The sequence below is a fragment of the Achroia grisella genome, unplaced genomic scaffold, assembly GCF_030625045.1.
Source record: "Achroia grisella isolate CSIRO2021 unplaced genomic scaffold, CSIRO_AGI_Agris_v1 utg1581, whole genome shotgun sequence".
Classification (NCBI taxonomy): Eukaryota; Metazoa; Arthropoda; class Insecta; order Lepidoptera; family Pyralidae; genus Achroia; species Achroia grisella.
Window position 1 is genome coordinate 209051 of NW_026712659.1, and position 22588 is coordinate 231638.

A 22588-nucleotide genomic window follows, 5' to 3' on the forward strand; every position below is an offset into this window, starting at 1 on the left:
CGCCGGATGTACTTATACTAGGGTAGTGCATCCTCTTCGTATTTACTTCTGCTTTATCGACATCGACAAATAAGGTTGTCTTTCACATGTACAAATACACAAATATAGAAAATTCTTTACATTAATATTTTACATTATGTGTTTTTTTCCTATTTGGAGGCTTCTTCTAACATTTAGTAGAAAATAAATGCTTAAAAACAGTAAGTTTACTATATATCGAATATGGTAAATTAGTGAATGAATGATAATCGATTCAGTGTATTTATTTACATAAAAAATATATGATATAATGAGTATATTATGGACGTGGGTTCTACATTTTATTTGACAAATAGACTATATGATACAATAATAATGAATTCAATTAAAATTAAACCCCATCACTAATTTAAATTTGGTTTGGTTTTGTTGCAAAATTTAACTCATTTTGTATTAAAAACTTATAGTTTAGCCCTTAAATTAAATTCGTATTGGCAACATGACTGAAGTTTTTACTTTGCAGTTCCATTTGTCTTAGGAAGACTTACACTATAAAAATAAATAAGTACTCTGTGCTATGATTGTACGCCACTTTGCTTGTTTCCAGGGCATAAAAACAGAGTCGATAAGTCGTGAAGAAAAAAAAATCATTTCGCACGGTCGACATATTTGAGGTTAATAATTTTTATATTTTAACCCATAAGAATAATGAAACAAAATATTAAAGACGGTAAAAAATCTGGAAATAAAAATAAATTCAAATTGTATAAAACCAAAAAGAAAAATACAGATGATGCAGCCATTCAATATTTACAGGCGCAATATGAAAAGGTAAACATTATTTTTAATTTGGAATTATTATTTATTACTCTACTGTTCTATATATTTCTTCTTGTTAACTACTAATGAATGTATTTATAAGATCTTGAACTATGAAATAAATTTACAATAACAAATTTTATTGTTATTTTTTAAGCATTAAAATAAATAGCAATGTTTATTTTTAGATTGTTTCAGGTGAAATAAAAACATTCAAAGATTTTCCACTGTCTCAAAAAACTTTAAAAGGTCTCAAGGATAACAATTACAACACTCCTACAGAGATCCAGAGAGAAGCCATTGGGTATGCATTGCAGGGCAAGGATATATTAGGAGCTGCTAGAACAGGTTCAGGAAAGACCCTTGCATTCTTGGTGCCAATATTAGAAATATTGTTTTGTAAAAAATGGACCAGACTAGATGGAGTGGGGGCTTTAGTTATATCACCGACCAGAGAGTTGGCATACCAGATATATGAGACTTTGAGGAAAGTTGGCAGTCTGCATGACTTCTCAGCGGGGTTAATAATTGGTGGTCAGAATCTTAAGTTTGAAAGGAAGAGAATGGATCAAATTAACATTCTAATCTGTACTCCCGGTCGCCTCCTACAGCATATGGATGAGAATCCACTATTTGACTGCAGCCACCTTCAGATTCTAGTCTTGGATGAAGCCGATAGATGTTTGGACATGGGTTTTGAGACTACCATGAATGCTATAATAGAAAATTTACCACCCGAGAGGCAGACGCTTTTGTTTTCTGCAACACAGACAAAATCTGTGAAAGATCTGGCTCGCCTCAGTTTATCTTTTCCAACATATGTAGCTCCGCATGAGCAGGCAGCCACTGTGACACCGGAATCTCTGCAGCAGAGTTATATTGTTTGTGAGATTGATGAAAAAATTGGTATCCTTTGGTCATTTATCAAGAATCACTTGAAGCAAAAGGTGTTAGTGTTCATGGCCACATGTAAACAAGTTAAATACACATATGATTTGTTTTGTAAGTTGAGACCTGGTGTTAGCCTTCTAGCACTATATGGGACATTACACCAAGAGAAAAGAGAAAAAATATACAATGAGTTTTGCAGAAAATCTAATGTTGTACTTTTTGCAACAGATTTAGCTTCCAGAGGGTTGGACTTTCCAAGAGTTAATTGGGTCATACAGATGGACTGTCCAGAAGATGTTGATACATACATACACAGAGCAGGCCGTACTGCACGAGGCACATTTGGAAAAGGTGAAGGTCTCCTGATGTTGTTGCCTAATGAGGAAAAAATTGTGGAAGATTTGCAAAAAAGTAAAATACCTATAAACAAAATATCTGTTGACCCATCAAAAGTCATTGCTCCACAAAGGAAAATAGAGGCTTTGCTTTCCGACAACACAGATCTGAAACAGACAGCTCAAAGAGCATTTGTTAATTATTTAAAATCAGTTTTTTTAATGAAGAATAAAGATATATTTAATGTTCAACTTTTGGATACTGATGCATATGCCAGGTCTCTTGGTTTGATAGTACCCCCTAGAATAAGATTCATGCACAGGGCCATAAAAAGTAATATTGAAAATAAACAGACAGATGAAACTGAAAATAATGATGTGGTTGAAAAATTAAAAGCAAACATGATAAATAAGGGTGAGGAATCCGAGCAAAGTGACTCTGAAGATGAAGAAATAGATGATCAAATTCAAGAAAGTAAAAACAATACAAAGCAGAAAAAGAAGCCAGATTTAATTAAATTTGATTTTCACAATGATGATAGTGATGAGGATGATTTCCTTCAAGTTAAAAAAACTGATGTAGAAGTGGAAACAACTCCTTTACAAGAAGAGAATATTAAATCAAAGAAGAAATCTAAACCAATTACTAAAGCTGCTGTGGCTAAAAAAATATTGAAGAAAAAAATTACAGTAAATACTAAAGTTAAATTTACAGAAGAAGGTGAAGCAATTGGAGATGAAAAGAAGGATGTCAAATCGGAACTAGCAAAACAATTTATTAATGAGAATGTTGGTGGTATAGATATTGAAAAAGCAAAAGAAGTTTTAAGAGAAGAGGATAAATATGACAAAATAAGGTTCAGAGAAAAGGTGAAAGCAAAACATAGGGAAAATAAAAGAAAACTTAAAAATAAAAAGAAGGAAGACGAAGGAGATAAGGATGATTTTGGATCACAGTCAGAATCTGATGGACCTGATTTGTCGTGGTTACCTGATCCTGATAAAGTTTACGATGAAAACAATAAGAGTGATGTAGAACAAGACAGCAATGATGATAGTAATAGAAGTAACACACAATCTGATAGTGAACAATCTGAAGAGGAACATGAAAAATATCATAGGTTAATATTTTATACTTTAATTTTTCTTTTAAATTTTATATAAACTGGTTCTGAAGGTCTCAATATGACTTTCACATAATCTGCTGCAGATGCCATTGTGGGTAACTGCTGGTGATCTGAGCTGAGCTTATTGCTCAACAAAATGATAATTTTATTCTCATATCATTATGAATATATTATTTTGTTGTTTTTTGTTCTATTTAGTGAAATAATACTTTTAACATTATATTTAATATTTTTTCTACAGGCCAACAAAACGGAAATTAGTGGAGAGTAGAGGCATACCACAAGAAAGTGTGGCGCCTCGAAAAGTAAAGAAAATGCAAGATCTATCTGCTTCACTGTCTGTACACGAGGCAGAGGCACTGGCTATGCAGTTGCTGCGAACTAAATCATAAACATTTATAATTAATATAATAAATATGTTAAATATGATTTGAATTGAATTTTATTAATTGACTAGCTGTTCCCCGCGACTTCGTCCGCGTGGAATTTAACATTCATTTTCTGAAATGAAAGTAGGCTAAGTTAATCCTTATTACATCACCTACCTGCCAATAAAAGTCCCGTCAAAATCGGTCCAGCCATTTCAGAGATTAGCCGGAACAAACAGACAGACAGACAGACAAAAATTGTAAATAATGTTATTTTGGTGTATGTACCGTATTTGTATTCATATGCATATAGTAAACATCAGTTATTTCAATATTACAAACAGAAGAGCGTCGTGGCCTAGTGGATTACACCAGAGGTCGGAGGATCATTTGATCTCACGACAAAAAAACTTGTGTCATGTATCAAATTAAAAATAATATACCGCCGCGCCTACCACGTTGTATCTAAATATGTATTTGAATGCAAATAGAGATATACATATATATGCGATATGTGGATAAGTCAGTAAGTATTGTGATGACAACATCAGCTGGTGACAATGCTTCTGACTACCTTATGTGCGATAGCAGTCGTAGCGGTATATTTACGTTTGTAAAAGATAGTGTACACTTAACTATTTTTTGTGTTGCATACTAATTAATGAATGATTATATTTAAATCTTAATTTTAAATTAAAAACCTTCGTTCTTAGCTTAATACCTATATTATTTAAAATTAAAGTTCAAACGCATAATTACATCAAATAATTATTGTGAACTAGAACTTACAGTTAGGTGAGAAAATTACTACTCAAATGAGACAATATACACACGATATGTGAGACAGTCGTTATAAGTGACAACGTATTTCTAACGTAGGTTCAGAGTTCCTTTTGTTTGGAATGCTATCTGTGAATTGCAAGTTTTAATTTTAAAACTCTAATTATAGTTTTGCTTTACGCAGATTTGTTTCTGGTAGAAAATGGTTTAACATCTCTATAAATTATTCAATAATTTTATTTATAAATAATAATAGTACAGATTTATAGTTCATGATCACTAAATCCTTTTTTAAATTCTTATTCGTTTCTATTTACCCATTTCCCGTCTATTGTAAGTGGCATATTGGGCAACACGAACCCACTGCCAAAAGGAAAAAAAAATAGAAAAATATTTTTTTAACCTAGCAACATTGTTATTCGCCTGTCAAAAAAGAAAACGGATCGTTGCATTTTTTATCGTAGAAACGCTAAAATCTGCAAAATTACAAGTTTTCTATGGATTTAGAGTAATTTAACACCTTGTACTTATTAATTTTAATTATGTTTTGGAGTGGAAATTATATTGTAGTAAGGGGTCTAAACTTTCTTCTCAAAGAAGAGGTGCGTATTTTCTTCAAAATTCGTGGTTAGGAGTGGTTGATTTGTTATATATTATGTTTCCTCGTGATATGTTATATATTAACTCATTGTTATCGACTGTCATAGCCGGAGTCCGACATCAACTGCGGCATGTAATGTCTGTAAATGTGATATATTGTTTTTGTTTCAGAATGCATCACTATCATTGACTCAGGTGCTGGAGGCGGATGATATTCTACAAGAATGTAAAGCTGATAACAAAAATTTGATGCAGTTGTAAGTAATAGCCAATATCAGGAAATAAATATATTCAATTATACAATATTAAAAGGTACATACATACATATATCTGCTTTATCATCATCAGCTCTTTGTTATCAGATTGTGTAAGATTTGTTGGTAAGTACTGATTTGCATTCATAATTTGGAAAAAACAATGTATCTCTTGTATATTATAGAATCTCTAGTCAATGGTTGAAAGTTGTTACACTTTACATTGCTTTTATTTATTATTATTATTTATATATTATATATCTCCCTTTGATGGGGTAATAGACTGATCAACTCGTTACCCATGATGAAGCAATTTTTTGTTCTTTCTATATATGTCAAATTTCTAAGCCTATCATATGGTAGTTGAGCCTGCAATTTGGTACCCATGTTACAGTATTTTCTTGGTATTCTCTCCTTCTGTATGCAATCATATCTTCCAGCTATAATCAGATTATGTGGTGTTAAGAGCATTAGTATTAGAAACCTGATCACAACTAGTCCATTCCATTCCCGAGCTGCTCATATAATGTTGTTAATTAAATATAAGTAAATCAATATTTATTTAAAAGAGCAACACACAAGTTTCTTGCTTATTCTTCTTGTGATGAATCTGCATTCCGAATAAGCATAAGTAGAATAAAAAAACTTGACTATTCGAAAGTGCTTATAAATAGAAATAGAAATAATCTTTATTCAAATAAACTCATTACAAGCACTTTTGAATAGTCATATTTTGATTCTACCACTCATTCGGAATGCAGATTCATCACAAGAAGAATGAGCGAGAAACTTGTGTGTTGCTCTTTTTAATAGATGTTTTTTATATAAATAATTACAGTATAACAAGTAAGAGGCATGCGATAATCAACATAGAAATCGCTACGCACTCATTATTAGTGTAATCAGATAATATTGTCAGTGCTATGGAGTTAAAGTTTTTCTATGAAAACGAACGAACTTTGAACGATGATTTTGCCAATGTCATGGTTTGAGAAACAGTGTGATTTGTTGATGTGGCTTGTAATGTAATGTAATGTAAGTTGGACTTCATTTTCCGCAATTGGCCTCTCATCTGGCCCGTTGTGCATGTAGAGTTAAGCTACTAAAGGAACCAGCCATCTCCTCCCAGAAGCGCAGAAGTCTCTTGGTGTCTTCACAGGCTTCACGGTTGCTGTGACTTATTTCAGTTTAATGCAATCACTTGTATCCACTGTTATTAAAAACAATTCAATTTGTTGCAGCCTCACAAAGCCAGAGATTCTGGCGGAACTGATAACGCTGATCACAGAGGAGCCCCCCAACAGTGTGGACCTGACGTCGCAGTACCGGCACGCGAGCATAGCGTGCGAGGTGCTCACCAGCCACCTGTCCATGCTCAGCGACCGGCTGTCGCTGGATGTCACGCAGATGAACCGGCTCTGTGATTTCCTCAACAGGGATCCACCACTAAATCCGCTACTCGCCTCATACTTCAGTAAAACAGTAGAAATGCTGTTGGAACGCAGTCCAAAACAGGTTAGCTTTATTTATTTAAATTATCTATACATATAAATAAAATTGAAGTGTCTGTTTTTAATATTGAAATAACCGTTTTTTACTACATGCATATGAATATAAATACGGTACATACACCAAAATAATATTTTTTACAATTTTTGTCTGTCTGTCTGTTTGTTCCGGCTAATCTCTGAAATGGCTGGTTCGATTTTGACGGGACTTTTTTCGGCAGGTAGCTGATGTATTAAGGAGTAACTTAGGTTACTTTTACTTTAGACAAATAAAGTTAAATTCCACGCGGACGAAGTCGCGGGAACAGCTAGTCAGTTAATATATTTGCTGGTGCATTATAGTTCACATTCTTAACCCTTGTGTGGTTATCTAATATTAACACATCATCTAGCACAGAGCTGTACCAACCAGATACAGTGTCCAGCAACACAAGCCGCAAAATAGATTATGGGAACACAAACAAACATACACGTGATATCTGACTAATATTTTACAGAATTAATATGGTTTGAGATATCTTTGAATAGTAGTGATAGAACATGTGTTGCCACATGAAGAAATATTTATTTATTTAAGACTAGCTGTGCCCGCGAATCCGTCCGCGTGGATTTTAACTTTTTTCTAAAATAAAAGTAGTCTATAGTTATCCTTATCACATCAGCTACCTGCCAATAAAAGTCCCGTCAAAATCGGCCCAGCCATTTCAGAGATTAACCGCAACAAACAGACAGGCAGACAAAAATTGTTATTTTGGTGTATATACCATAATTATATTAAAAACTGCAAACAATCCAGACAAACAGACAGACAGACAAAAATTGTTATTTGCTGTCGTGTATGTCCACCTATGTATATTTATATTCATAGGCTGATGGAAGGTATGTACAATAAAAAAGCCGGGGCTAATGTAATTAATTCCTATTAATGAACCGCTTTACGTCCGATGGTCGTGGGTTTTTTGTACAAACATTTGTATCCATGATTGTTTGTATCGGTCTGGGTGTTTTCTATGTATATTATGTATGTATTTACGAAAAAAAAAAATTATATATGTACTTGTATGTATCAGTTATCTAGATAGCTTAACTCGGGTCTAGAACTGTGTGAATTGTCCTGAGATTATTATTATTATTATTACTATTTTTATCCAAAAATTCTCATCTCCCCTTTAGATAGCTTAACTTGGCAGAATCTAGATGGCGCTGTGTGAATTGTCCTGAGATTATTATTATTATTAATTCCATCGGCCCTGTGTGCAGGATTGGTACCTGTACCACATCGTGTGCCTGCGGGTGTTGGACTTCTTCAAGTCCAGGCGCGACTTCCTGCCCAACCTGCTGCGGCACATATCCACCTCGGCCATCGCGGACACCTTCAAGTACTTCATCAGACTCGACGATCTCTTCAACAAAATCATCATGGAGGTCAGTCATTACCATGTCATTTCAGCTCTCGTGCGAAGGGACTGTTTAAATATATATATAACTCAAAGGTGACTGACGTAGTGATCTATCAACGCACAGCCCAAACCACTGGACGGATCGGGCTGACATTTGGCATGCAGGTAGATGTTACGACGTAGGCATCAGCTAAGAAAGGATTTTGATTAATTCTACCCTCAAAGGGATGAAATTTATATGAAACTTTGTCAATTTTAAACCGATCGGGCTGAGACTTTGCATGCATAAAGCTACTATGACGTAAGCATCCCCTAAGAAAGGATTTTGATAAATTCCAATTGGATAAATTAACGCGAGCGAAGCCGCGGGCAAAAGCTAGTTTTATATATACACCATTTTTGTTTTTAGCTACAACAACTAACTACAATTCGTGGTATTCCGTTGAGTTTCTTGGCAGTTCATCTCAATTGAAACTGTATACTGAAGTGGACGGTAGGGAAAAAATATTAATACAAAAGCTTGATGCTCAAAAGCGCTAAAATGCCCTACATGAAATGAAATGAAATATTATTGCATAAAATGTGGTACATTGGATTTGGTATTCTGAATTTTATTATACTAGATGAAAAACCGGCGTCGCTCGGGTGAAATGTGGGTAGATATTTCTGTAGTCATCGGCTCTCATGGAATATTAAAAGTAAGCAAGGCATAGATTTGTAAAGCTTCGTTCATTGTGTTTAATAAATATAGTAAATAAAAAGGGCAAAAGTTTTTATACAAATAATTTTTATTTTTTTGTAAAACTTTAAGTAAAAAGAACTTATATCCAGAGCCGTAAACAAATTAATAAAAAAAAATTGCCAAAATGTCTCGCAACCGGCCAATTTCAGGTTTAAAGAAAAAACACATACTCTTTTATCATAAAAAAGTGTCAAAAACAATATTTTCGCGAAACGTCAACGACCGAAGAAAATGCTAGTGAAATGAAAAGATGGCGACTGCGGTTTGTTTGTCAGTGTCATTAGAATTTATCGAAATACTCCATAATCCGAATTTTGCGGATATATGTTGTCGACTCGAAATCAATATTTTTTATGTTTTGTTATTCACATAAGGTTTCGTTCGAGTCTACCGTACCGCTTGACGAAATTATTAATATAGATTGTTCGCACATTTAGTAATTTCTGACGTGCAATAGACAATTGTTAATTGAAATATTATCATTATACATTCTTATCGTTACATACATTCATTCATTCATTGCCTTGCCTTTATCCCATTATTTGTCATTCTCTTCCACTGCTCTCTATCGGTCGTCATATCTGAACATACTCTTCTTTTATTCACATCATCTTTCACACAATCCATCCATCTTTTCTTAGGGCGTCCCCTCACTTTACATCCATTATCCTTATCATTACATACATATCTTATATATAAAATTCTCTAAAATTCTTCTAAATTATTTTTTAATCATTACAAAATCGCTGTCGCTATCTGATCATCTCTGAGTATGCTTTAATCTTTAAAACTACGCAACTTTTAAACTACGATTCTAGATGAATGTTTATATATATATATAATACATGTACACTCGTGTGAAGCCGGGGCGAGTAGCTTATCTTATATATAAAATTCTCGTGTCACAGTTTTCGTTCCCATACTCCTCCGAAACGGCTTGACCGATTTTCATGAAATTTTGTGAGCGTATTGAGTAGGTCTGAGAATCGGCCACCATCTATTTTTCATCCCCCTAAATGTTAGGGGTAGTCCACCCCTAATTTTTATTTTATTTTAAGGTTTGCCGGGACAGCTAGTATTACTATAATTAATTAATTTATTAGTTTTAGTCACTTTTTCATCGTTTGTGAAAGGTATTCGTCTATATTATAAAAGCAGAATAATTATATTTGATTTTATTTGTTTAATTTTGTAAATGTAGTGTGACGTACATATTGTTTGTAATTGTTATACTTATCATTGTTTGATATGCAAATACTTTACAATTAGAAACAGGCCTCTATAGTCCAAGAGACTGTCAATAAAGAGAATCACCTATACATCTATAGGTACATATGAATAAAATTGGAGTGTCAGTTTGTAATATTGAAATAACCGTTTTTTACTACATGCATAGGAATATAAATACGGTACATATACCAAAAAAACACTTTTTACAATTTTTCTGTCTGTAGGTTTGCTTGTTGCGGCTAATCTCTAAAATGGCTGAACCGATTTTGACAGGACTTTTATTGGCAGGTAGCTGATGTATAAAGAGTAACTTAGGCTACGTTAATTATAGAAAAATAAAGTTAAATTCCACGCGGACGAAGTTACGGGAACAACTAGTATAAAACAAAATCGCGTTCGCTGTCTGTTCGTCCCTATGTATGCTTAAATCTTTAAAACTACGCAACGGATTTTGAAGCGGTTTTTTAAATAGATATAGTGATTCAAGAGGAAGGTTTATATATATATAATACATGTACACCCGTGCGAAGTCCTTGAAGAATATGACCTTTGATAGATGTGCTAAACGGCTAGACCAACGGTCTAGCAGTTAAATATATCGTTTTACTTCCGATTGTCACCGTTCAATTTCGCTACCAGTCGCTAGTTTGAATATTTATAATAGGAAATATATCTATTTCACATATGTCCATAATTTTCTATTCTAATAAATTAACTTATGTAAATACACGTATTTTATAAATTGTATTCATGATTACGATTGTTTGCTTCGGCCCGGATGTTTACTATATTTTTTTTAAAGTACTTATATCAGTTGTTTAGTACCCATAACACAAGCTCTGCTCACCGTGGGACTAGATGGCGCTGTGTTAATTGTCCAGAGTACTTTAATGTGTGGTGAGCTCTCGGTCTATGTGTATTATTCACTGCGCTAATTACGATCTGTACCGAACATGATTCACACATCTATGTGATGTGTTACTCACACACACATAAACATATCACCTATGATTAATGAGTATTGAATTTAAAAACATATGTACATTAACAGGTCTTCGTCCTTTCTGTCTATTGTTATAAATCCGAGAAGCCCCACTGACCCCGTTCGAATGGAATACTTAATTTTATTGTTTATTAGCCATCGGAATGTTCCTTGTTCATTAAAATACGATATATAAATTTAATATTGTAATGGGTGAAAACTGTGATCGGTACAGCCTATGCTGTAAATAATATAATTGACGTTGTGGAATAACCTGAAACAAACATGCTCGCTGTAAAGTTCAAACTTGTGGCGGCGTGTTGGGCCGGCTCGATGTGCCCCCTCAAATATGGTTGAGTGCAATGATGGCTGGCTCATATAAAAATACATTGTAAATAAACTGGCTTTAAAAAAAAAAGTAATTCTATTGAGTTTCTTGTGGGGACTGGTCTGATCTATATCGAACTGGTTGTGAACATTATGATTAAATTTTTTGACGTTCATAAGCGGCTAAAATGTCGATAGCATATGAATAACTCTGTTCTCTTTTTGAATTTTAATGACTGTGTATTATTATAAACATGTTTCACTATTATTTGTTTGAGTTTCTGGTCAGTTCTTCTCATCTCGATATCATTCCGAACTGACCGTAGATTTGACATATCATAAGAGTCTGTAATAGACCTACATGAATAAAGATTTTTTTTAATTTGAATTTGAATATGATATCGAAATTTTCAAGAAAAGGGCTCATTCCTTGTATAAAAGGCCCACTTGTAATTTCCCTGGTATTGCGCTATACTATGAAAACAAACCAACAGTAAAATGTCTTTATATTTAGACTAGCTGTTCCCGCGACTTCGTCCGCGTGGAATTTAACTTTATTTTTCTAAAATAAGTAGCCTAAGTTACTCCTTATTACATCAGCTACCTGCCCAAAAAAGCCCCATCAAAATCGGTTCAGCCATTTCAGAGATTGCCCCGGAACAGACGGATAGACAAAAATGGTAAAAAATGTTATTTTGGTGTATGTACCGTATTTATATTAATATGCATGTAGTAAAACACGGTTATTTCAATATTACAAACAGACACTCCAATTTCATTGATATGTATAGATTACGAAGGAAGTATAGATTACTTCTAAAAGGTAGCCCACAATATAGATGGTTAGGAAAAATAAGGGCCAGTTATATTGTAGTTAAATATTAGTATCTTTTTGTTTCCAAATACTGTATAATATCAATATATAGTCAATCTGTTTGCCATTTCAGTAAAAAAATAACGTATTATTGTTTATGGTCAGTGGTTAGACGAGCACCAGTTCCTCGAGTGCCTGATCCACATAGTCTGCGGGACGTACGTGCCAGAGGAAATCGACCGGGGCGAGGAGAAGGGTGAGCGGGACGCCAGCGAGAAGACCGAGGTCTCCAACCACGCGGAGAACACGCAGCAGGAGGTAGACAGCAATCGTGATCAAGGTATGAGATATCTGTTCATCATCTCAGCTCGGAAGACGTCCACTGCTGGTCAAAGGCCTCCCCCAAAGATCTCCACGACGATCGGTCTTGCACTGCTCGCATCCAATGCCTTCCAGAGATCTTGACCAGATCGTCGGTCCACTTTGCTGGAGGCCTTCTCACGCTGTGTCTTCCGGTCCGTGGTCGCTCCTCGAGGACTATATTCCCCAAACGAGATATCTGTTAATATAAAAATCAGTTATTCATGTACGACATTTTAGCCGCATATGAACGTCAAATTTTTTATATTATAATTTTTCCCTACCGTCCAGTTCAGTATATAGATCCAATTTAGAAGAACTGGCAAGAAACTCAATTGAATTACTTGTTTTTTAAAGCCAGTTTATTTACAATGTATATTTATATAGGTGTCTATGTCTAACATTAAATGAAAATCCAGTGCATGAACAACTATTGCCATGCACACTCGTCATTCAAGTAATCGTTTAGTGTGTAATAGGTTTTGCTCAGTAAATATGATTTAACAGATATTTTGAATTTATTAAAGTGTAATTCCAGTATATCCTTTGGTATCTTATTGTAATTTTTTTTATTCCCATAAAAGACCTATTAATAATAATGGTAATAATAATGTATTTGTTCAAAAACAGTACAAAAGATGATAATTAAAACATAGTGTTATGTGTTTTGCCGTAGTAATGGCATGCAAAATAATTTTGTTTAAAAATTATACATAATTAACATATACAGAGAGGAATAATAATAATAATAATAATAATAATAATACTGATTGAACCGATGGATGAAGCTAGCACCTACAAGTACCTAGGATTTCATCAATCCAGACAAATTCATCAAAAAATAACTAAAATTGATCTGAAAAATAAATTTAAATACCGCCTTAACTTAATACTAAAAACTCAACTCAACTCCAGAAACACCATAAAAGCCATCAATACCTTTGCTATCCCAATACTTACATATTCGTTCGGGATTATAAATTGGTCACAAACAGATTTAAAAACCTTACAACGCATTTTAAGTACCCACCTTACTAAACACAGAAAACACCACCCCAAATCATGTATTCAGAGACTTTCACTACCACGACATGAAGGAGGAAGAGGATTAATAGATATACAAAATCTACACAACAAACAGATAACTGCACTCAGACACTACTTTCACACTAAATCACAAGAGTCAATTGTTCATAGATATGCCACAGAAATGGATAAAAAACTCACTCCACTCAATCTGCACAGCAGACAGACTCAGAATAATGAACAACTCAACAATATACAGCAGAAAATTGCAGCATGGGCCGTAAAGTCATTGCATGGGAGATATCGAACCTACCTTTGTGAGCCTCACGTCGACAAACATAAATCGAACGAATGGCTAAGGAGAGGTGAACTATTTCCTGAGACTGAAGGTTTCATGCTTGCAATACAAGATGAAGTAATACCAACCCGTAATTACAGAAAACATATTATACGAGACCCTAATCAATCTAATGACACATGCAGACAATGCAACAGTGCAACTGAAACTATTCAACATATAACCGGGTCTTGCAAAAATATTGCTCAAACTGATTATAAACACAGGCACGACCAAATAGCTTCCATAATTCATCAAGAACTAGCCCACAGATATCAGTTTATACAAAGTAAACAGCCTTACTATAAATACAGACCCGAAACCGTTCTAGAAAATCACAATTGTAAACTATACTGGGATAGGACCATTCTCACAGACAAGACAGTACACTTCAATAGGCCAGATATCACATTACATGACAAAAACTCTAACACAGTATATCTTATAGATATAGCTGTACCTAACACACACAACATACAATCTACCATTTCAGATAAAGTCTCAAAATATCAGGATCTTGCAATAGAGGTAAGAACACAATGGCGAGCTGATACTGTACACACTGTACCCATTGTACTTTCCTCTACCGGTATTGTACCCAAAACACTTCAAAATAGTCTGCAAACATTAAACATTCATCCATCCAAAACATATCTCCTACAGAAAGCCACAATATTAAATACCTGTCGCATAACCCGAAAATTCTTATCCTCCTCAACAATATCTTCACCCAGCACAACCTCTCCCACACTTGGCTAAGGCCCGTGTAGGTAGTATTACCTTCTTTTAAATCCATAAAAGAAGAGAAAAAAAGAATAATAATAATAATAATAGTCACAGTCAATGAAAAACTAACAAAGTACACAGATCTAGCAATAGAATTAAAAAAACAATGGAAAGCACACACCATCCACATAGTACCCATAGTTTTGTCATCCACAGGAGTTATACCAAAAAGTCTGAACAAACACCTAGACACGTTGCACATCCCCTCCTCTACAATAGACCTATTACAAAAAGCCGTCATACTAAACACATGCCGAATAGTCAGAAAATTTCTATCTTCATCACATAACTCATCCATGCTTGGCTAAGGCCCGCGTGTTTGACTATATTACCCCCGTAAAAAGGGAGATATAATAAATATATATATATGTAATAATAATAATAATAATAACTTCAAAATAAATGTTTGCAGACACATTAAACATTCATCCATCCAAAACATATCTCCTACAGAAAGCCACAATATTAAATACCTGTCGCATAACCAGAAAATTCTTAACCTCCTCAACAATATCTTCACCCAGCACAACCTCTCCCACACTTGGCTAAGGCCCGTGTAGGTGAGTATTACCTTCTTTTAAATGTATAAAAGAAGAGAAAAAAAAAGGAAAAAAAGGAAAATAATAGGATCTCTCCAGTCAATAATTATATATTGTCAAATAAATCATTTAAACGGTAAAATTCCTTAATCTGAACCATTCTCGAAATGTCTTCTTCATTATCATTACATAGTATATAACAAAGTCGCTGTCGCTGTCCGTCCGTCCTTATGTATGCTTAAATCTTTAAAACTACACACGAATTTTGAAGCGGTTTTTTTTAATAGATAGAGTGATTCAAGAGGAAGATTTATATATATAATACATGTACACCCGTGCGCAGCCGGGGCGAGTAGCTAGTAAATAATATTTTATTCATCTCCAGTGTCTCAGGAATACAATTATATATTCTTATACACATATTTTCACAGTTTTTATGTGTAGTGTATCATTGTATTGTCTTTTTTAAAAGATACTTAATATTTACATAAGTTGCCTAACGTGTAGATACACGTAGCTTTCGGTGCTGCTAGTCATTTCAGCACTAACCGGAAAGACCGCGCTCGCTGATATTGAGTGCATGATTGAAGGTGCGTGTTTTGATGCTTCCTTTAATTATTACCATTGAAAAATGGCTGATATTTCACTAAGGAGTAAATGTCCGTCAAAAACAAAGACGGGTAAACAGTTTTACTAATGTGATGTACAACATATATTTGAAAAGAATACGAGCTGAGTTTCTTGTCAGTTCTTCTCATTTCGAAATCATTCCGAACTGACGGTAGATTTGACATATCATAAGAGTCTGTAATAGACCTACATGAATAAAGATATTTCGAATTTGAATTAAATTAAATTTGAATTAATTGTACAGTTATGAGTCTTATATTATTATATTAAATATATATACATCTATAGTAATGCACCGTATTTCTATAGATTATTGTACATATATAAAAAAAAAAACGTCTATTTAAAAGAGCAACACACAAGTTTCTTGCTCATTCTTTTTGTGATGAATCTGCATTCCGAATGAGTAGTAGAATCAAAATATGAATAATGCTCGTACAGAGTTTAATTGAATAAACATTATTTGTAGTACGCGTTATACACGCGGTTGGTACTGTTCTGTACAGACTCGAATAGCAACGGCACGGCTGGCTCGGAGCGGCCCCCGGGCGGGGGCCGGGGCCGGGGCCGGGGCGGGGGCGCGGGCGGCGGTGGCGGCGGCCAACGCGGCGGCGCTGCTGTGCGAGGTGGTGGTGTCGGGGTGCGCGGCGGAGGCGGGCGGTGCGGGCGGTCGCGGTGCGGCGCCGCGCTGGCGGCCAGGCTGCGCGGCGGCGGCAGGGTGCGGCTGCTGCTGCAGGCCATGTTCACCAGCCCGCCGCCCGCCAGGGACAGGGCGCTCGTGCACGGCTGCAGGCTGCTGCTCGCGCTCCTGCACACCGACCACCATCTGTCAGTACCGCGCATGTCGCGCTACATATTATGTGTTGGCGTTCCTATATCAGTTTACTCCGATCTTCAGTTCATACTTTCAATATAGAGATCGATGATCGATAATGATGATGATGATGAATAGATAATCTATATGTATAGTATAAACGGTTTATTTGTTTGAATGTTTGTCTCTTATATATATTAAAAAGAAGAAAGAAAAACATTTATATGTATATATAGATACTAGCTGTCCCGGCAAATGTTGTTTTGCCTTAAAATAAAAAAAAAATTTAGGGTTGGACTACCCCTAACATTTAGGGGGATGAAAAATAGATGTTGACCGATTCTCAGACCTACTCAATACACATACGCTCACAAAATTTCATGAGAATCGGTCAAGCCGTTTTGGAGAAGTATGGGAACGAAAACTGTGACACGAGAATTTTGTATATAAGATATATGCACACACACACTCATATACATACATATATTTACACATACATACATACATACATACACACAGAACAATTAGAATAAAAAAATTACTACAAAATATATTGAAATATTTATAGAAAATCTGTATGTATAGTCTAGTATGAACAATTATTTGTTTCTTACATTTTTTTGTATCTAACTCGGGAGTTAAAAAAAACCGAAATTATTTTAATATATTTAATTAAAAATAAAATATTGCAAATTAAAATATAACTACAACTATATTCAGATGAAGTTGGTACCGAATTGAATTGAATTCACAAAGATTGAGCCGCGGAAACATTACACTACGGTGTCTAGTCAACAGTTGCCTAGCGCGGTGGCGCAACGAAGATATGGAGCGCTGACTCGTCATTTCCGATGTACGGGCACAAAGTACAAGGCCGTGCTCCTCATCAGCAATTTCCTTATTAGCATCAGCTATAATAATCTATTTGTTAGAATGTTTATTTGTATTTAAATATTTATTTTGTTATTTAGTATGTAAATAACAAAATATGATATAGTATGAATTTATTATTCATAAAATAGTAAGTTTGAAACGAAATTTTGCAGTGATAGTTATTTTGAATCATTATTATTAATTACTTTACTGTAAATACGAGAGTAAAATCACATCATGACACTTCAGAATTGCTAGCATCTTTACACAAACTAATGATTGATACTTTCATCAAATGACCAGACTTCTCTCTGTTCCCCGCCCGCAGGGGGGGCGAGGACGAGGCGGCGTGCGAGGAGTCGCGGCGTGGAGTGGAGGCCGCGCTGGCGCCGCACCTGCCGCTGCTGCACCAGGCGCTGCTGCAGGAGCCGGCGGGGCCCCCGGGCGCGGCGCCCCCCGGGGCCCCGGGCGCGGGCCCCCCCGGGGCCCCGGGCGCGGGCCGGGCGCGGCCCGTGGGGCTGGCGCGCGTGCAGGCGGCGGCGCTGCTGGCGCACCTGGTGCTCTCCGACGTGGCCGACGTGCACACCGCCCTGCTCACGCTCGGTGAGTGCTCCTCCTCCCGTCCCCCGGGGCCCCGGGTCCCCCGTGGGGCTGGCGCGCGTGCAGGCGGCGGCGCTGCTGGCGCACCTGGTGCTCTCCGACGTGGCCGACGTGCACACCGCCCTGCTCACGCTCGGTGAGTGCTCCTCCTCCCGTCCCCCCGGGGCCCCGGGTCCCCCGTGGGGCTGGCGCGCGTGCAGGCGGCGGCGCTGCTGGCGCACCTGGTGCTCTCCGACGTGGCCGACGTGCACACCGCCCTGCTCACGCTCGGTGAGTGCTCCTCCTCCCGTCCCCCCGGGGCCCCGGGTCCCCCGTGGGGCTGGCGCGCGTGCAGGCGGCGGCGCTGCTGGCGCACCTGGTGCTCTCCGACGTGGCCGACGTGCACACCGCCCTGCTCACGCTCGGTGAGTGCTCCTCCTCCCGTCCCCCCGGGGCCCCGGGTCCCCCGTGGGGCTGGCGCGCGTGCAGGCGGCGGCGCTGCTGGCGCACCTGGTGCTCTCCGACGTGGCCGACGTGCACACCGCCCTGCTCACGCTCGGTGAGTGCTCCTCCTCCCGTCCCCCCGGGGCCCCGGGTCCCCCGTGGGGCTGGCGCGCGTGCAGGCGGCGGCGCTGCTGGCGCACCTGGTGCTCTCCGACGTGGCCGACGTGCACACCGCCCTGCTCACGCTCGGTGAGTGCTCCTCCTCCCGTCCCCCCGGGGCCCCGGGTCCCCCGTGGGGCTGGCGCGCGTGCAGGCGGCGGCGCTGCTGGCGCACCTGGTGCTCTCCGACGTGGCCGACGTGCACACCGCCCTGCTCACGCTCGGTGAGTGCTCCTCCTCCCGTCCCCCCGGGGCCCCGGGTCCCCCGTGGGGCTGGCGCGCGTGCAGGCGGCGGCGCTGCTGGCGCACCTGGTGCTCTCCGACGTGGCCGACGTGCACACCGCCCTGCTCACGCTCGGTGAGTGCTCCTCCTCCCGTCCCCCCGGGGCCCCGGGTCCCCCGTGGGGCTGGCGCGCGTGCAGGCGGCGGCGCTGCTGGCGCACCTGGTGCTCTCCGACGTGGCCGACGTGCACACCGCCCTGCTCACGCTCGGTGAGTGCTCCTCCTCCCGTCCCCCGGGGCCCCGGGTCCCCCGTGGGGCTGGCGCGCGTGCAGGCGGCGGCGCTGCTGGCGCACCTGGTGCTCTCCGACGTGGCCGAACGTGCACACCGCCCTGCTCACGCTCGGTGAGTGCTCCTCCTCCCGTCCCCCCGGGGCCCCGGGTCCCCCGTGGGGCTGGCGCGCGTGCAGGCGGCGGCGCTGCTGGCGCACCTGGTGCTCTCCGACGTGGCCGACGTGCACACCGCCCTGCTCACGCTCGGTGAGTGCTCCTCCTCCCGTCCCCCCGGGGCCCCGGGTCCCCCGTGGGGCTGGCGCGCGTGCAGGCGGCGGCGCTGCTGGCGCACCTGGTGCTCTCCGACGTGGCCGACGTGCACACCGCCCTGCTCACGCTCGGTGAGTGCTCCTCCTCCCGTCCCCCCGGGGCCCCGGGTCCCCCGTGGGGCTGGCGCGCGTGCAGGCGGCGGCGCTGCTGGCGCACCTGGTGCTCTCCGACGTGGCCGACGTGCACACCGCCCTGCTCACGCTCGGTGAGTGCTCCTCCTCCCGTCCCCCGGGGCCCCGGGTCCCCGTGGGGCTGGCGCGCGTGCAGGCGGCGGCGCTGCTGGCGCACCTGGTGCTCTCCGACGTGGCCGACGTGCACACCGCCCTGCTCACGCTCGGTGAGTGCTCCTCCTCCCGTCCCCCCGGGGCCCCGGGTCCCCCGTGGGGCTGGCGCGCGTGCAGGCGGCGGCGCTGCTGGCGCACCTGGTGCTCTCCGACGTGGCCGACGTGCACACCGCCCTGCTCACGCTCGGTGAGTGCTCCTCCTCCCGTCCCCCCGGGGCCCCGGGTCCCCCGTGGGGCTGGCGCGCGTGCAGGCGGCGGCGCTGCTGGCGCACCTGGTGCTCTCCGACGTGGCCGACGTGCACACCGCCCTGCTCACGCTCGGTGAGTGCTCCTCCTCCCGTCCCCCCGGGGCCCCGGGTCCCCCGTGGGGCTGGCGCGCGTGCAGGCGGCGGCGCTGCTGGCGCACCTGGTGCTCTCCGACGTGGCCGACGTGCACACCGCCCTGCTCACGCTCGGTGAGTGCTCCTCCTCCCGTCCCCCCGGGGCCCCGGGTCCCCCGTGGGGCTGGCGCGCGTGCAGATACACCGCCTAGATATGATAATAATGTTTTTGGTGATGACGATGACGTTTATGATGATGATGATGATGATGATGCTCGTTACAGGCACGGCGGGCGTGCTGGTGGACATGTTCTTCTCGTACCCACAAAACAACTTCCTGCACGCGCAGGTGTTCGCGCTGGTGGCCAACGCGCTCGCAAACGAGCCCTACAGAGACAGCTACATGAAACATGTCAGTACAAGTATTACAACACAAGTACTCACTAGAAATATCTCATACTACAAGTACGTGCTCATAGTACAATTAGAATAAAACAACATGTATCATATCACATAATTATGACAATACAGCAATGATGATGCTGATAGCAGCACGTAAATTATTATATCACTTAAATTATAATAAAAAATGTAAAAAATAAATCAAAATACTATCTATACATACAAATAAAATTGGAGTGTCTGTTTGTAATATTGAAATAACTTTTTTTTACTATTTACATAGATATGAATATAAATAAGTACCCTACATACACCAAAATATTTTCTTTTACAATTTTTGTCTGTCAATCTGTCGGTCTGTTTGTTCCGGTTAATCACTGAAATCTCTGAAAGACCAATTTTGACGGGACTTTTTTTGGAAGGTAGCTGATGTAATAAAAAGTAACTTAGGCTACTTTTATCTTAGAAAATTTCTCATATTTTAGAAAAAATGAAGTTAAATTCCACGCGGACGATGCTTCGACAATTCACATAGCGCCATCTAGTCCCAAGCTAAGCAAAGCTTCTGTTATGGGTGCTAGACAACTGATATAAATACATAGATATATTTTTGTAAATACCTATGTAATATATATAGAAAAACCCAACTGACCCAAACATCAGACTCATAAATGCAAATGTTTGCGCTGTGCGAGGAATCGAACCCGCAACCAACAGAAGTAAAGCCGTGTGCTTCCGCGATCGATGCCGACATTTGGGTATAGATTATATAAAAAAGAAGTAAAAATGTAATGGTATCTTAATTAAAATATAATTTATTTCCAGCTCCTAGTTGAGTGTGATCTGTTAAATCGACTGATGGATTTGTTTGAAGAGAAGAAAACTGACGCGGATCAGTGAGTATTAAAATGTTGTATGTTTTATGAGACACCGATCTAATTAATATATTTGTATGAGCTAGCATCGTACATTATTTCGCAACATTAACATTTTATTTTACATTTCACATTTCATTAAAATCAGTTCGCACTCGGTCATCAAGGACGCCGCGCGTACTCATTACAGTCATTAATCAGTTATATTTTAAGTTTCAATATACAGTTTTAATCAAGTTTCTATCAGTATCATTTATCAGTTTTACCTATCAGAATCTTTATAGTTTCGGTACAACCCGAACAATATTTGAAAGCATATTTTTCTTCGGTCTATTCTAATGCTGTTGGCCGCATCTGGCCGTTACAGCTTCATCGGGGCACTACAAATCAACGGAAGCATTTTTTTTATACTACTCTAGTGGTAAACAAGCATACGACCCATCTGATGGTAAATGTTTACCGTAGCCTACTGACTTCCTTACGTGCGCGTTGCCGACCCTTAAGAAACCTTAATACACCCTTCTTGAAAAACCCCATGGAGCGGCTGACGGCCAGACTGATGGATACGACTAGTCTGAGGGCACTGAGCTACTAAGCGGTAGAATAAAAATATTACTATTCAAAAGTGCTTATATTAAGTTTATTTGAATTAAATTAAAAAATGTTTGTATTGTACACGTGCTAGAGAGTGTGTAATGTAGCGAGCGGTGTGTGGTGCCGCAGGGTGCGAGCCGCCAACACGGGGTACGCACTGCTGGCGCTGGAGAGGGTGGAGCGAGCCCTGCAGGCCGCCGGGCCCCGGGCGGAGGCCGAGCTGCTGCGGGAGCCCCGGGCGCTCCGCTGGCGGACCTTCCGCGACGAGCTGCTGCGGCCCCTGCTGCTGCAGCGAGACACGCCGCTCGTACGTACTGCACACTCACCGCCGGGCCCCGGGCGGAGGCCGAGCTGCTGCGGGAGCCCCGGGCGCTCCGCTGGCGGACCTTCCGCGACGAGCTGCTGCGGCCCCTGCTGCTGCAGCGAGACACGCCGCTCGTACGTACTGCACACTCACCGCCGGGCCCCGGGCGGAGGCCGAGCTGCTGCGGGAGCCCCGGGCGCTCCGCTGGCGGACCTTCCGCGACGAGCTGCTGCGGCCCCTGCTGCTGCAGCGAGACACGCCGCTCGTACGTACTGCACACTCA

General features: G+C 40.4%; 2 protein-coding genes across 2 annotated transcripts in view; both read left to right on the forward strand.

Moving 5' to 3' along the window:
- The first annotated feature begins 617 nt into the window (after nucleotides 1-617).
- Nucleotides 618-3580, forward strand: LOC131841305 (probable ATP-dependent RNA helicase DDX10). Its single transcript, XM_059189629.1, has 3 exons — nucleotides 618-810; nucleotides 987-3145; nucleotides 3393-3580. The coding sequence occupies exons 1-3, from the start codon at nucleotides 688-690 to the stop codon at nucleotides 3541-3543; spliced, it is 2433 nt and encodes an 810-aa protein (XP_059045612.1). The 5' UTR covers nucleotides 618-687; the 3' UTR covers nucleotides 3544-3580.
- Nucleotides 3581-4744: 1164 nt separating this feature from the next.
- LOC131841335 (serine/threonine-protein phosphatase 6 regulatory subunit 3) overlaps nucleotides 4745-22588 on the forward strand; it is a 34128-nt gene continuing 16284 nt past the window's right edge. Inside the window, 12 exon segments of the mRNA XM_059189659.1 lie at nucleotides 4745-4901; nucleotides 5071-5156; nucleotides 6395-6668; nucleotides 7922-8086; nucleotides 12322-12496; nucleotides 13725-14407; nucleotides 16341-16487; nucleotides 16490-16647; nucleotides 17847-18124; nucleotides 20415-20542; nucleotides 21358-21428; nucleotides 22113-22308. Coding sequence (XP_059045642.1) covers nucleotides 4842-4901; nucleotides 5071-5156; nucleotides 6395-6668; nucleotides 7922-8086; nucleotides 12322-12496; nucleotides 13725-14407; nucleotides 16341-16487; nucleotides 16490-16647; nucleotides 17847-18124; nucleotides 20415-20542; nucleotides 21358-21428; nucleotides 22113-22308 — 2421 coding nt within the window. The 5' untranslated portion in view covers nucleotides 4745-4841.